At 37.3% G+C, this 16,116-nt stretch overlaps 1 protein-coding gene across 7 annotated transcripts in view; it reads right to left on the reverse strand.

The window, feature by feature from the left end:
* Positions 1-16,116, reverse strand: part of LTBP1 (latent transforming growth factor beta binding protein 1) — a 416,025-nt gene that overhangs the window by 107,555 nt on the left and 292,354 nt on the right. For all 7 annotated transcript variants that reach the window (XM_081264902.1, XM_081264904.1, XM_081264903.1 and 4 more), the window contains 5 exons: positions 15,820-15,918; positions 6,900-7,025; positions 5,601-5,726; positions 5,076-5,198; positions 1,238-1,357 (listed from right to left, as the gene is read on the reverse strand). In XM_081264902.1, coding sequence (XP_081121028.1) covers positions 1,238-1,357; positions 5,076-5,198; positions 5,601-5,726; positions 6,900-7,025; positions 15,820-15,918 — 594 coding nt within the window. The remainder of the gene's footprint in view (positions 1-1,237; positions 1,358-5,075; positions 5,199-5,600; positions 5,727-6,899; positions 7,026-15,819; positions 15,919-16,116) is intronic.

Here is a 16,116-nt window from a genome sequence, read left to right on the forward strand (position 1 = left end):
AATCAGGGCTGTGTTTACACTACACAAATTGTAGTATTAAGGTAGACTTCAGGCACTCTTCCTGGATCATGCATCAGTGTGTGAAAATGACAGGACAAATAGAACTTTAATAGGTAACTAGGCAATTTGTGCCAAATGAGAAAATTAAAACCAAATGCACTTTCTGATGAAAACCAATTATATAAACAACTGCTTATCCAATAAACGACTAATGAATATATTTTCTTTTGTTCCTCAAAAATCTGCATCTCATGATTCTGTTAGGAGATACTCTTGGGGATAGTAACATGGGCTCGGGGACCACCTGCACCAGCCATGGTGGCTGATCTGCTTTCTGGTGATGGGAGAAAAATTTTAGTATTGGGAGTTACTAAAACTTTACTACCTGCTTATCCTTGCCTCCTCTAAAATAAATCTCCACCCTCCCACCTTCCCCCCCCCTAGTTAAGTCTCAACTCTAGAATTTTTCTAAGGGCCACTCCTTCTCTCAAAAATTCTCATAATATCACTGACCCTTCCCTCCTAGCCTTTGTAAGTTTTATTTGCGAGATATTTGGGTGTAGGCCAGTCTTCCCCACCAAAAATGTAAGAATCACAAGGAAGCAGCTCCCCTTTCTTCTTTTTGACCTGTTTCTTGCCCCTCACTGTATTCCAGAACTTAGTACAATATTGGGCATAGTAGTAAATTCTTATGCACCGAGGAAAGAAAAGAACGAATTAATGACACATTTAGCCCACTTATTCAGAGTTCTGGCATGGAATGGAAAAGAGTTCAACTTTTAAGAAAAAGATCATATGGGAGACAGATCCACACAGGAAAAAGAACCATAGCGAATTGGTAACTTTATCTTCCCTAGTGCCTAAACTACAACATCCTCTACTTTTATTGCAAGTTCGGTGTATCTTTCCTACTCGATTAGTCCGTGCTCACTTCTCATGCTTCCCTTATCTCTCTTTTCCATGTTGTATTTATTATTTTATTTGGTTGTATTTATCAGATTAGGGATAACAATTCATTGCAATTAGAATTATTTGCTCCATCTAGAATCTTACACCTTAACATATGAACCCATTTTCTTTTTTTATCCGTGGTAAAAAATTACTTAGAACTTTTCCGAGAATGATGTAAATTTATTACGTTTCATTTGCTTTTCATTTTGAGAGAGGACTAAACTGTCAACATAACACTCTATCAGAAAATGTAATGTACAGAAGAAAGAAAAACTTTGATACCTACCAAGGCACTGTCCATTCCAGCCTCTGAATCCTTCTGTGCAGGGGACACACTGGTAAGACCCAGGGGAATTCACACACTGCTCATCTGGACAAGTACTTGGAGTCAAACACTCATCAATATCTGAAATGCCAAAGAGGTAGGTCATCAACTAAAATTTTATCACAATACCAAACAGTGAAACCTTCCTTTTATGAGGAAGTAGAGGAAAGGCATGTTAGATCTGCATTTCAGTGGAGAAAACAACTCGGTGAGATACTGGGTCTAGACTTAAACATATGGCATTAATGCATGGTGAAGAATACCTGGATTAAAATATTTACAACATATTCCAAGGAAGAACTTGGCCCCAATTCTTCAACTGGCAGGGTCAGACCTCTCCACTCTGGGAGTTGGTAGTCTTCTGAGGTCACTTTTTGAACATCAAATCTTTCAAGTAATACCACTTACTTGCCAGAAAGAAATACAAGGAATGGGGGTGACAGTGAGGAAGCCATATATCTACCTGGCCAGAATTTTCTCTGCAGACATTGGATGCTCTAGGGAATCTTCACTTTGGCTTTATAAACCAAGAATATCCTGGGTTTGAGTAATTTAAAACCTTTCATATGATAGAAACTCCTTGGAGGTGGAAAAGAATGTTAGGAGAGAGTGAACTCATATATACTTTTAAGATTTTCCAGAAAAACATGGGTGTTTAGAGGTCCTATATAATGTGGGACACTTAGATATTAAATCTAAATTTGTGTGACTATTTTCTGGTAAAAATAGACCTTTTCTCTCATTTTCTGCTAACTGAAATTATTAATCATTCTTTTTAATACCAGGAAAAAAAATCACCTAAGTTTGGTTGGAGCTGTGGCAGAGATAACTATAACACTAGCATTAGTTATTTTTAAAGAATGGTTAAAAACAAGAAAATGAAGGAAACTAAGATACAGGAAGGAGTTCAACAGATGAAAATGAGTGGCATTTGAAAGAAGTGCTTTCTCTGGAGTGGATTTTGAATTTGTATCTAAGTGCTCTAATACAAAATGAATGGTATATAGACCTTTAAATATACTTAGCATATGAACAGATTTTCAGGGCATATCCTGAAAAGTGAAAGTGAAAAAAATATACAACTGGGGCTGGGGTTGGTAGCTCAGTGGTAGAGCGCTTGCCCAGCACGCGTGAGACCCTGGGTTCAATCCCCAGCACCGCATATAACTGAATAAACAAAATAAAGGTATTGTGTCCATCTACAACTAAAAATAGTTTTTTAAAAATACATAACTGGTTCACTAAATAGACACCCATAGGTATTTCATGTCTTCATTCTGGTACACTTAAAACTTTTCTCCCACTCCACTCCACTACATATTTGTTGGGAGGGCAGGAATGCTTAAAAATGACAAAAAAAAAATGAAGATATTAAAAAATAAGTACCAGGTCAGCATTGTAATTTTTCTTTTATCAGTGAAAAATTCCTACTAATAAACAATAACACACCGTGATGTTTGTGGATTTTTTTTTTTTTTTTTTTTAGCTCAGATGTTCTGGGACTTCTTGTTCTAAAAAAATAAAATAAAAAAAAAAAAAAGATGATGCTTGCCAGTTTCAATTTCCAAAAAGCATTACAATCTCCTCTGGATGGGAATCTAAAAAAATAAATAAATAAAAATACAACTGCTAATCAGAGAAATGTCACTGAGCCAGGCTGGCCCAATAATACAGTGCAACATTGAGCAATACAAGATAACACCCCTGAATTTCCTGCTGCTCTCACTTGTTCCCTCATCTATAAATGAGGGACTACCTGCCTTGTAATGCTTTTACGGAATAAAGCAAGGATGAATGAGATAATGTCTGTAAACTACAATAGGCTCCTTGGAGACTGGTGCTGTTTGAAAGCAGCTTCGTTAGTGACAGCTGAGAAAATCTTCTGTGAGCCAGGAGCTCAGGGACCTTTGGTTCTAGTCCATGACCAAAGTAGAAAACAGCCGCACTGTTTGGCTCCTTCTTCTTCGCAAGCCTTTTCACGGGGGATAGAATGATATATTACTTATTCAGGGAACCCTGGTGATATTTCAGCTAAATAATTTCCATATATTGAGTATTCCTGAATATTCTATGAGCTTTCAGTTTAATTTTATAATCTTCAAATTTCTTGTCTCCTCCCTTCTTTCCTTATTGATGAAATATCTTCTCTTTCCATTCTGGGACTGTATGCAGAACTGAAGGATCAGTATTTGACTTTTTTTGGCAGATGTTACCAAGGAAATAAAAGTTGCCACATAGAGTCACCCCTCTCTGTTGAAGCCCTTCCCGCGTTTTAGAGAAGATTCATACAAAAACAAAAGGAGTCAGGGAAGGGGAAGGCTTAAAGACATTCAAATGCAAACCAACAAGCGGAAGAGTACCAAAGGAAACCCCAGCAGCCCTGCACTCCAACTTCGCATTCTCATGGCTCTCCTTTTACAGGTGAGGAACTGAATATCACAGGTGCTAAGTAGCTGGCTCAGGTTGGGCAGTGACTACAAGTGAGGACCTCAAGTCGAATTCAGTCCTTGCTCTTTCCCATTCCACTGCTGCCTTTCTACAGCAGAGGGAGCTCCCTGGAAGAGAAGAGTGGGGTCACTTGGGCGCTTGTCCCATGGCCCCTTGGTCATGAGGGAGGGTTCATGGTTCTGTTCTGCTATGAACTGATTAGAGATCTGGTGACATAAAATGCTCCCACTGCTCTAGATTAGAGCACAAGGGGCCAAGGAAAGAGGCCAGCCGGAGGGGCAGGTGGGAGCTGCCAACAAAAATGTCTAATTAGCTCTCACTCCAGGCTTGGGTCATTGGAGCTGTGAAGAAAACCAACAGGCAGAAGCCAAGGGACAGCTAAGAGTAGACTGGCCCACCTGGTCTGTCACTCCCTGATTTTAGAAGCTAAACAAAAGGCAGACTGTTGGCAGCCAAGCAGGAAACCCTAGGACCCCAAACCACTCTCACATGCAAGCTACTCAACACCAGCCTGAGACCCCCCCTGTGCCTTGGCCCTCATATCTCCATGACAGAAGTTCAAAAGAAGCTAATGTATTTCTTCAGGAATATAAGTACAGAAAAGTACTGCAGCAGTTTCAAAAAAGTACCTGCCCAACCTTGACATCTACATAGACAGAACTATTAACTGGAAAGTAATTTGGGCCATGTAATACATATTTTCTATATATATTTTTTTCTACTCAGGATTGAACCTCAGGATTGAACCTCATGCATGTTAGGCAGGGCACTACCACTGAGCTACATCTCCCTGATGAGGGCAAACTTATGGCTATGGTCAGTAAGAAAGGAATTTTATTTAGCACCACTGGAATCTGACCAAGTTGGTCAGACAATACTTCTGTGGGAAGTTTGCAAGAAAGTCCCAGAACACGTGTAAAAGAAGGCAGCTGAGACAAAGGAATGCAACAAGTTGAAAACGAAAAATCAACACTGGTTCCACCTGCACTATGTTTCCAGATGAACGAGCCAGACGTCCTAATTAAGTCTGGGTTTGGACGAGGATACTCGGCAATTAATTCTCCTAAAGTGATCTCACTCCAAATACCAGGGAAGGCAGATACCAGGGTGAAAAACAATGAGAACATGAAGATGGAAAATAATCCAGACAGAGCCACTGAAATGAGGCAAAGTGGCTTTGAATCCAGAAAATGTGGGAGCCTGGATACACTGGTATCCTGCAGAATCAGGGAGGAGAACAGCAACCAGGCAGTGCTTACAGCCCTGGAGTCCAGACCCAGCCCTGTGTTTCATGGGCGCTTGTGCTCAGCGCATGCAGGCACCAAGATCCTGATTCTCTAAGCAGACTCACCCTCGCAACGGCCTCTCGGGGTCATGCGGTACCCGCTATCACAGTATTCACACCGGAAGGCCCCCATGGTGTTGATGCAGTGTCCCTCCCCACAGACGTCAGGCCTCAGGCACTCGTCCACGTCTACATGAAGCAGAAAACATTGTCAAGGTTTAATTTCCAAAGTATCATTTCACACCTCTCCCAGCTTAGTTCAAACATAATTGTGAGATAACTAAAATCTACTATCACCCCTTGGATTGTTCAACAGGCTTCCAAATCACAGAGGTTTGATTCACAAGCGGTCCAGAAGTGACATGTTACACACCATGTCTGTACATTTTTGACATTCTTCCATCAGAAGTGTTGGAAACAAAACAAAAAATTCACTTATATCTGCTGGTGCCTAGCAGATGGCCATGTCCTAACAAAATGCTTATTTTAAAACTTCTGGATTATCTTAATGAGCACTGAACTGATAGGGTCCTGGGACACTTAAAACCCCAGGTTTGAGAATTTATACATTAGGAAGAACACTGCCATTACCTATGCAGTTAGTACCCTCCTCACTGGCCATAAATCCTGCCGGGCAAATACACAAGAAACTTCCCTCGGTGTTTTCACAGCGTCCTTGGGAGCAGAGGTGTTGGGCCTGAGTACATTCATCAATATCTGTTAATGCAACAAATAGAAAAAGATTAGTGCTGTGTAGGAAGAATTCAGTCTCCCTGCTCTGTAAAAGATCAGCATGCCATTCCTTGGGGACACAAACCTTTACAACTGAGGAGAACAAGTAAAAAGAGACAGGATCTGTCTTGCCAAGATCCTTGAAGGATGGTGAGTGGGAAGAGGAAGCAGCTTATTGTGTATTGCCTCAAAGGTTAAAACTAAAAACCACAACATTGATGTTGCAGACAGATTTCAGGTCAACACAGCATTCTGCGGATAACTGGGGTCATCAAGCACTGGAATGTGCCGTCAGCAAGAGAGTCAGAGACTCTTCCACTGTGTACAGGCCGGGAGCTGGATTAGGACATCTTTACTGCCTCTTCTACTTCATATTTTGGGTTCTAAAGGTGAAAACAATGTATGCAAATGAAGGGGAAACATGTAATAGAGCAGGGTAGTTAGCTCTTCTTCCCCTCCTCCTCCCTGCCCTACATAATGCACAAAATTCACACAACTGCCTTTGTTGCTTTGTTTACTTTGACAACATCTTGTAACTTAGTGCTAAATCTTCCTTTTTTGAAAAAGGAAATTAAGTTTATAGTAAACACATTAAAATGATTGATTTAACTCTATTAAACCTCTCTCTGAGATACCTCTTATTCCAAAGCAACGTATATGAAATCTCTTACTTATAAATTCACTAATAGCTTCCTGCCAGGGCATAGACAGGTCTTCCATTTAGAAATCCAACTTAGAAATCATATTTTGTGTACTTAAATGAATTCTTTATAATAGCAGATATTAACATTAACTTGAGTTCTTTATAATAGCAGACATTAATATTAACTTGCTTTTGCTAAAAAGCAAGGTAGCTCTTTAGGTAGCTCTTTCTGGAATTCTTATCTACTTTATCTGAAAAACTTTCATAAATTACTCCACATTTAGGTAAATATATCAAATTTGACAAGGTAGGTACCACTGAATAAAGAAGAGAATCCCAGGAGTATGGCAGATCCTTTTTCTGAGCTCTCTTAGAGAAAGTATGAACATCTTTTAAAAATTAAACACAGTATCATTTTCTTAACATGTTTAAATCGACTTGTTTAAGAAAAATGTTTTACACATAACAAATATCTTCTATTTAATTAATAACTGTCTGTCCTAAATGCCTCTTACCAACACACTTCCTCTGTCGCTCACTGAACCTGTAGCCCTCGTAGCAGATACAGGTGTACCGCACCGGTAAGTTAATGCAGTGTCCTGCTCCACAGATATCAGGGTTCACAGTACATTCATTAATTTCTTTAAAAGAAAACAACACAGGGTGAAAAAAGAAACACAGAAATAAATATTTCACTGCTACTTACAAATCATTACTTTGTGTTCTTGACTAACTAAATAATGTTGACATAATCCTGTACTTAGAAGACAAAACCAACCTCTGAAATCAAATAAAAGTTCATGTGATCACTATATTGATTAGTCAAGGTCATCAACAGTTACTAACAACAACTGCAGTGGGTAGAAACTCAGAAAGAGGCCTTTTGGAAGTTATAAGGAAATCTATTTTTAACAAAACAACTTCCAAGCCAGGCGCTGTGATGCATGCCTGTAATCCCAGAGGCTTGGGAGACTGAGGCAGGACAATCCTGAGTTCAAAGCTAGCCTCAGCAACAGCAAGGCACTAAGCAACTCAGTGAGACCCTGTCTCTAAATAAAATACAAAATAGGGCTGGGGATGTCGTTTAGTAGTTTAGTGCCCCTGAGTTCAATCCCTGGTACCACCCCCCCCCCTCAAAAAAAAAAAAAAAACTTCCAACATGGCCTATGCATGCATTTCTATTCACTCTGTTTCATCATAGATGACAGAGTTTGAATCATTGTGTTATTTCTTCTGATAAGAAATACATGGTAATTTTCCATTCATTAGCAGGTCAAATTTCAGTTCCAACAACTAGATCCAAACTCCTCCAAAGTTTCTCATTAATTCCGAAGAAAGAGTTCTCCCTCCTAATGAAAGCAAAACTTCCAAGTATATCTTACTCTCAATTTCCCAGTTTCAGTGTCAGCACATTTTATTTATCCTAGTAAAGTATCATCTTCCAAATCTTCTCTGTTAAATTCCTCCCTTACTCTCTTACTGATGGCTATGTGAGACCTGTTTCTTCCATGCAGCCTGTTCAAGTCCTCACTCCACTTAGATACGTGCTATGGTGGAGACAGGTTCACAGCAGTCCATCTATATGAGCTTAATTACCAAAAGGACACAGGACTCAAAAGTGGCCTTCTGAGATGGATTACTCCCTAATATTTTCTATTTTCAATGACCTCTGATGGAAGGTACAATGACAGAGGAGGCAATACAACTGGTGAATGGAAGCATTCACTTGAAGTCAGCACAGGTACAAATTCTGTCACCCTTTAAAGCTCTCTAGTCCAGGGTGAGTTATTTAACCATCCTAAGCCTCACTTTTCTACAAGTGTAAAATGGAACTAGTCAGAGTTCCAACTCCTAAGTATTAGACTGAGAAGAGAAAACCTAAATACATGTAGCCTAATGCCTGGCACATTAAGTGTATTCATAAAAGTTATCATTATCACTGTTATTTGTATTGAAGTTATCTAAGAATATGTAACAAAGAAACAGTGCATTTATACCAATACCACCTTGGGCTATAATTATCTCAGTCTTATATAGCAAATAAGGCTTAAAAGAGATGCTGGCACGGATGAGACCCAGGAACCCCCAAGGAGGAGTAGATTGAGGCCTCTGAGTGTAACAAATCGATGGCACAGTTTTGTAAGAGGGACCATGGCTTGAACAAGAAGAAATACAAGTGGGTTACTGTGACTAAGACCCACTATGCACTTTTCTGCCATTTTCTAAGCATGTGAAAATCATGCTTTACCAAAAGCTTCACCATGTAAATGAACTACACTGGGGTTGAAGTTGCTCTCCAAAACCTCAACCACAGTCTTCATTTTTCATAAAGTATTCACAGTGGTATAACTTTAAGATTTCAAAGCAAGTCCTGTGAAAGGGGAGCATGGGAACCGCAAAACTTAAAACATCATCATCTGTATGTATGAGGAGGGTATGCAAAAAACCATGACCTGCAATCTACATATCTTTTATGAGTTCATTTATGCTAATTAACTATTAGAAAAATACTTACTTATAGTTAGTAAATTACCCAACTCTAGAAAAACTAAAATGATTCAGAAGGATAAAGACATTGAGTGATTAACACGAACACTTCAATTTAAGTAACTGGCAATAACAACACAATGAATTTTGATAACTATAAACACAGGTTATACAATAATTAACAGGAGGGGAAAATGCTTATTTGTTGAAAAAATATATAGTTAGGTAAAAAACACAATATAGCATGATTTCAAATTATGATACACTCAGAAAAAAAAAGAAGAAAATATATCCAAGTTTATTGGATTGTTATTTTCTTATTTATATTTTTTCTGTATCTTAAAAAGTTTTCTACAACAAGCATGTATTAGTACTTTTATAATCAGAAAGGTCTTCCCTCAAGAGTTCCATTTTTTATGTGCCACAAAAATCTGAAGGTAAAAGTAGTCCTCACCAGGTGATACTCTAAGACACTCAGGTAAGAATTCTCTATTTTTTAGTTGAAAAGTTTGAAAAATATATCTGTAAACATCTCTATATATTATTGTAGATGTCTCCTTTGAAAATGATTCATATTTAGATTTCTTAGTTTTCTTTGTCATTATCAACCTTCCTTTGTATTCTTTTCTGCCATTTTCTAAAAACAGAAAAGACATGTTGGTCATGTTTGCAAAAGGAAAGTAAAATCTTTAAATGATGAATTAAGGTATGAGGGGCAAGGATCCAGGCCAAAAATTAAAAGGCTATAAATCCAGAGTTTATATGAAAGGTCTGATCCATAGTTACTGCCCCACTCCCACACACACCAATTTCTTCTCTATTACCAAATATTTATTTCTCATTTTTCAGGCATAGCGTTAGAATAGAGTTTTTAACATATATGGACAAAAGTCTTCAAAAATATGGATGCTTAATTCAAGTGTAATTAATTGTAATCCCATAACAATTTACCAATATATTTTTATCATTTCTTAAATTACATATTATATATCATAAAACTTTTGTTGTAGGAAATGAAATGAATAAAAGTGTCCTTTCCTTCCACTTCAATACCTTAAATGGAAGCTATGAGATTGAAATTATGTTGGTAAAGAATGTTGAGGGATTTTAATTGATCTTCTCATAGTTCAATATAGAGAGAGACAGTTTGAAAATGGTGATCCTTGCTGGCAGGGCATGAACATATGCATGAAAATGCTAAGCTGATGCCACTAGAGGGTACTAAGAGACACATCCAGGGAGAGAAAGGTCATTTATAAAACATATTTGACTTCTATACTGATTGTGTCCTTTTGAAACAAGTGATCAACTACTTTAATGTTCAACATTTTGACCTCAGAGATCCCTTTCAGCCACATGCCAGGCAGAAGCTCACCTGTCCAGGTCAGGACAATGCCCCCAAGACATTCAGTCTGCTTTCTACTCACTGGGCATCCAAGAGTTAGTTGGCAGCATACCCACACTGTTACCCATACTTTAAATTTTTAAAGCATGTCTCCTCATCTGTCGCTGAGCTTTCCCCACTCCCCTGTTATGTTGTCATTCTCAAGTACGTCGACAGCACACAGAAAGACAAGTCCTGGGGGGTGCTGTCCTGAAGAACAGGATGAATTTTCTGCTTTTTCTATTTTTTAGGACAAAGACACCCTGCTTTTTATTTTTGCAGGAGGTCGCTCACATATCGGCATGTGAACCTATCCTTACAGAATGGGCCAGTTTGTGGAGAAACAGACACTTAGAGCAAACTGTCAACACAAGCCCTGGAAACCACAGAGGCAGAGCCTCCCACAGACAGCACAGCCCCAGCACTATGCTGGCAACTAAGAATGGCTTTTCTTCTTCAGCACGGTTGGCTTCCCAGAGAGGCCGTCAAGCAAGTGTCCCCACTGGACATTTTCAGGTGTGCTTCATAACATCCATATGCCTTCCGGTTCATGGGTAGCCCTACCCTTTCTTTTGATATGTGCCCCTGAAATAACTTCACCTTCACCAGTCCAAGGACCTCACTCTGCTTCTTTGGCTGCAGTCCACTTAGAATTTGGAAAAAGAACCATGACCAAAAGCCAATGGAAAAACCAAATGCTCTATTCACCCCAGCAACAAGGCCAATGGTGGATTTAGCAGTATATCTTTATTTTCTAAAATTAAATGAAAAAGAAAGCTTTTGGCAAAATGTGAAAATGAGTGTGCTGACCTCCAGGTCATCCATCATCTGATGACTTGAATGAATGAATGAGCAAATGAATCAGTGCCTTAAAAATGGCGTCTGGAAACACTAAAGCGAGATGATTCTACATTTTTTTTTTTTTAAGAGTTCATTTTCCATCAGCATACATAGTTTCTTGAGACTGTAATGACATTCGGAATATGCTTCAGGGACAAACATTTTTAAAGGGGTCAATTGTGAGTTCTGGAAAAACTGGATGAGCAAATAGCTTTAAAAATACTTGGGCCATCATAATTACAGAGGTTTCGGTAAGGCAGTGAAGGAGACAAAGAATAATTTCTGGTTGGTCTGCAAGGGCCACGGGGAAAGTTCGGGAAGAGTCTGAGCAAGGCATCACATGTGAACTCATGGCAAGGTTTACAAAAATGCCCTGGCTTTCTAACTGCCCCACAATGAGCATAAATTGTCCCACAACAATTGAAACAGATGTTTCCACTTTGTAAATATTTGCCAGAGAAATAAAGGTTTGATTTTTTCCAACCTATCCTTTAGCTATTAAGACCCTATGCTAAATCAAGAATTTATATGCTGAAACGTATAATTTATTTGGAAACAGTACACCCATAGTGTTGCAAGCCACCAAGTCAGCTGTTAAGAGTGGAAAATATCACACTTATTTCCTGCAAATATGCAGCTCACTTTATAATTATTACATGTCAAAGTGTGTTTGGCTAAAAAATCTATAAACCCTACTTCCAATCTCACCACCATAAAGATATAATCACGGGCTGGGGATGTGGCTCAAGCGGTAGCGCGCTCGCCTGGCATGCGTGCGGCCTGGGTTCGATCCTCAGCACCACATACCAACAAAGATGTTGTGTCCGCCGAGAATTAAAAAATAAAATAAATATTAAAAATTCTCTCTCTCTCTCTCTCTCTCTCTCTCTCTCTCCTCTCTCACTCTCTCTTTAAAAAAAAAAAGATATAATCACTATGAAATATAGAGCTGATCATATTTATTTTAGACTTTAATTAATTTTATCTCTTTCTTCAGATATGGGAGAAACTAACAGTAACAATAATTTACTGCCTCAGTGTTTTTTGATTTTAAAGAAATTATATAATGTTCCTGAAAGCATTGGTCAGTTTGCTCCTAAGATCTATGTTTGGTCCCCATATCCAACCAATGGGACCATCTACATTTTGACTTAAATTACATTTGCTACAAACAATAATCTTTTGTTAATGCACATCAGTGCTCACAACGTAGCTTTAAAGTTGCAACCTTTTCTTTTTGGACTGTATAATTTCTCCTCATTAATTCTTTCACTAAGATTTTTTTTTACTATAGGTAGTGCAAGTACTTACAACTACTACATGAGAAAAAAATTCAGCATCATTTGTTTCTTGGAAATAAATATTTGTGCTTCAAACATGTGACAGCAGATGTTAGCCCTGTTTCTCTGCCAGACTCCAATTACACAGTCTTCTGACAACTTCATACGGCAGGGCTGCTTTCATGTTTTTCAATCAGTTCCACAGTTCAGTTAAGTCGAGCAACTTCTATTTGTTATTTCTCACACAGCTGCCTTTAAAAGATGAAATTGCCTTCATCTAGCCAAACTTAATTAGCCTCTGCAAAGTTATTTTGCAAGAAGTATGTCCATTGAAGTTAGCCATACCCATTCACAACTAAATTCATCTTCAAATTGGAAAATGGAAATATAGTATTTATTTAGAAAAAAACTAGTGAATTATACTGTCACACTTCATTTTTTTAAAAAATATATATTTTTACCATTAAGGTAAATAATTAAGAGATCCTTGCTAACCAAGATAGTATATTACCAACTGGGAGACCTTGCAAAGAACAGTAGTATACATGTGTTTAATAAAGTAACTATACTCATATATGACCTCAAAATAGATAACTTTAGTCATACCTTTTGTTAAAATCACTATAGTTTCATTGGATGACTCCCAAAATACTCAGAATTGCTAACATTTCTGTACCATTCCCCTCAGTATTAATAGTAAAACCAAAGAGTGATTGCCATGCAATTGAGGGCTCTGCAGCAGATGTGCCTTGATTCTATAACTAGGACTAGTTGGAAATGCACTGAGGAGACCACCGGGTGCCTCCACTCTTCTTAGTCACCTGGCCTTTCACCTCAGCTCAGAGGTGCTTTTTATAAGCAATTTTTAGCCTGCTGTCACTAATACAGGTACATTCATATGTTTGAGAAAATGGTTTAAAGTTAAACACATAACATTTGAAATGTCACATATGCTGCATGTGTTTCTGAGGACGGAATATTTTAAGGAGAATGCACTCTTCTATTAGTTATTCTGGCTACACACTACCAATCTTGTCCTGCAATGGTATCATGAGTGTAGTTAGAATAAGTTCATATGATGCTGCTTGGCAATCTTTTTAAATTTATATGTTTTTATATGAATTGACATTTAAATTTTATGTATTTATTGCATATAACATGATGTTTTGAGAAGACAAATATAGATAGATAGATGATTAAATCTAACTGACATGAGCATTACACCACATAGTTATTATTTTGTGATAACATTTAAATCTGCTCTCTTAGCACTTTTCAAGAAAACCATGTATTATTATTAACTACACTATGTTGAACAATATGTCTCTTAAATTTATTTCTCCTCTCTAACTGAATAACATAGTGACATTCTTTTCTAACTCTGAAATTGTGTTCAATTTACAAAAAGTAGGAAATAAAAAAAATATATAAAAAGAAATCAACCTGTAAACCTCTTAGGTCTCACTACAAGAAATAATCATTACTAATATCTGATGCAGTTTCTCCCAGCTTTCCTTAAGGTATATAAGTCTTTTTTTAATATAATTGGTATAATACTCTATATTTTTCATTTGCTATATCCTTCATCTTAAATTTACCGTTCTACACTGCAGTAAAAATTCTTCAAAAATACTATATTTGGTAGTGGTATAATGTGGAATAATATTTTTTTCAATATATAGATAAAACATGATTATTTATTTCCCTATAGTTGAGTATTTAGCTTATTTCTATTTTTTTCTGTTATATATCATGTTGTGATAAATAACAATTTACATAAAACATCACAGTCTTTGGGGACATTTTTATTCCCTATATAAGATATCTTAAAATAGGATTACTGAGTCAAAAGTTCTGAATGCTTATACAGTTCTTCATACATATTGCTGGTCCGTTTTCTAAAAAAGCTGAATCAAGTTTACTTACACTGTGATGGCTAATTTCATAAGTCAACTTGACTGGCTAATGGATGTACAGATGGCCAGTAAAACACTTTCTACAGGTGTTTGTGCATGAGGGTTTTCAGGAGAAATTGGTAGACAATACAGGTGGACCTCTTCTACCCACTGAGGGCTGGGCCCAAATAGAACAAAAAGGCGTAGAAGAACATCATCTCTCCTGTCCTTGGAAGCCAGTATTTCTGGTTCTCAGACCTTCCAATTCCATTTGGGACCTATGCTTCTGGCTCCCTTGGTTCTCAGGCCCCCAGGTTTGGACTAGAACCACATCCCTAGCTTTCCTAGGCCCCCAACCAGCAGATAACAGGTTGTGGGACTCCTCAGGTATGAGAATCTTGTGAACTGATCTCTCATAATAAAGCTATTTCTTTATGTCTCTCAATATATCCTTTGGGTTATGCTTTTCTGGCAAACCCTTCAGCAATGGGTAAAAGTCTCAATTTCACCCTAATAAAAACAGTTCTGTTGCGTCAGTCATCATGGCCTCCTTTAACTGCAGAGCTAATAACAACTCCAGCTCTCTGAACAGTGGAAGGCAGCCACAGCCACTAATTTGATAAGAACAAAAAGTATTATCCTATTTAAATTTACATGTATTTACCAATCATCAAATAATGACTTTCAATAATAATAATAATTCTTGAATAATAAATACTACTCCTCATAACAAAAAGAGTAAAAGCTCATCTTTTCTATTACATAAAATTTCCTATTATATGTTCGTTGGTATTATTTATTTTTCTATGACTTTTCTGACTACATTATTTTCCCCATTTCTCATTAGTAATTTTTCTTGTTGATTTATGAGAGCTCATTTCAACATTTTTTCCCATTCTTGGGGATTGAACTCAGGGTCTCACTAAGTTGCCTAGATTATCATTGAACTTGCAATTCTATTGACTCAGCTTCCTGAGTCGCTGGGATTACAGGTAAGCACCACTGTGCCTGGCCAAACTGTAAGAGCTCAATATACATTAAGGATGTTACTATTTAAATTTTTGAATTTGTTTCAGAAACAATGCATTTTTTTCATTTTAAACCTAACAATTAAAATGTTTATTATAAAGAATTTAGGAAATACATAAAAATATAATGAAGAACATAAATATTATTCATGATGCCACTGAGTGGTAATAGTTGAACACTTTGATACATTTCCTTTCTGTCTCTTTTTCTCTTTTTATAGACATTTAAAAAATAAATTAGAATCATTAGATCATGTTCTGTATTTATTAATAAACATTATGCCATAAGCATTTCTTCATATTAAATATTCATTTAAAACATTAATAATTATGTCATATTCTATTGTATATACCATACTGTAATTTATTTATCCATACTTTTTAATAAATCATATTATTTCCAAATATTCGCTTTTATGACTAACCGTACCACGAGCAAGCTTATAATTTGATATACTGTTTTAAATAGATTCAAACACATGTCTCCACAGGATATGTAACATGGCAAACACAGTACTGACCTGTTACTTGAGTAGGTGCAATCACTTGGCTCGCACTTGATGTAGAAGCCTCAGGAGCTACTTCTACAGGCACAGGAGGCGATGTTTTCTCAATTACCACTGCATGAGGAAGTGGAGGATAAAAAGGAAATTAAAGCCTGTGCATGGAGATCCCATTTCAAAATGCAAGCACAGTTTAGTCTAATAATATATCACAATAGCTCCTGGATATCAAGAACTGTCATAGATCCTGAGAGCTCATGGTATTAATTCACAGCTCTGGTTTCAATATTTAGCAAGAATATCTGAGAGCAACTG

Source organism: Spermophilus citellus (assembly GCF_964194105.1).
Source record: "Spermophilus citellus genome assembly, chromosome: 13".
In the NCBI taxonomy this organism is placed as follows: domain Eukaryota; kingdom Metazoa; phylum Chordata; class Mammalia; order Rodentia; family Sciuridae; genus Spermophilus; species Spermophilus citellus.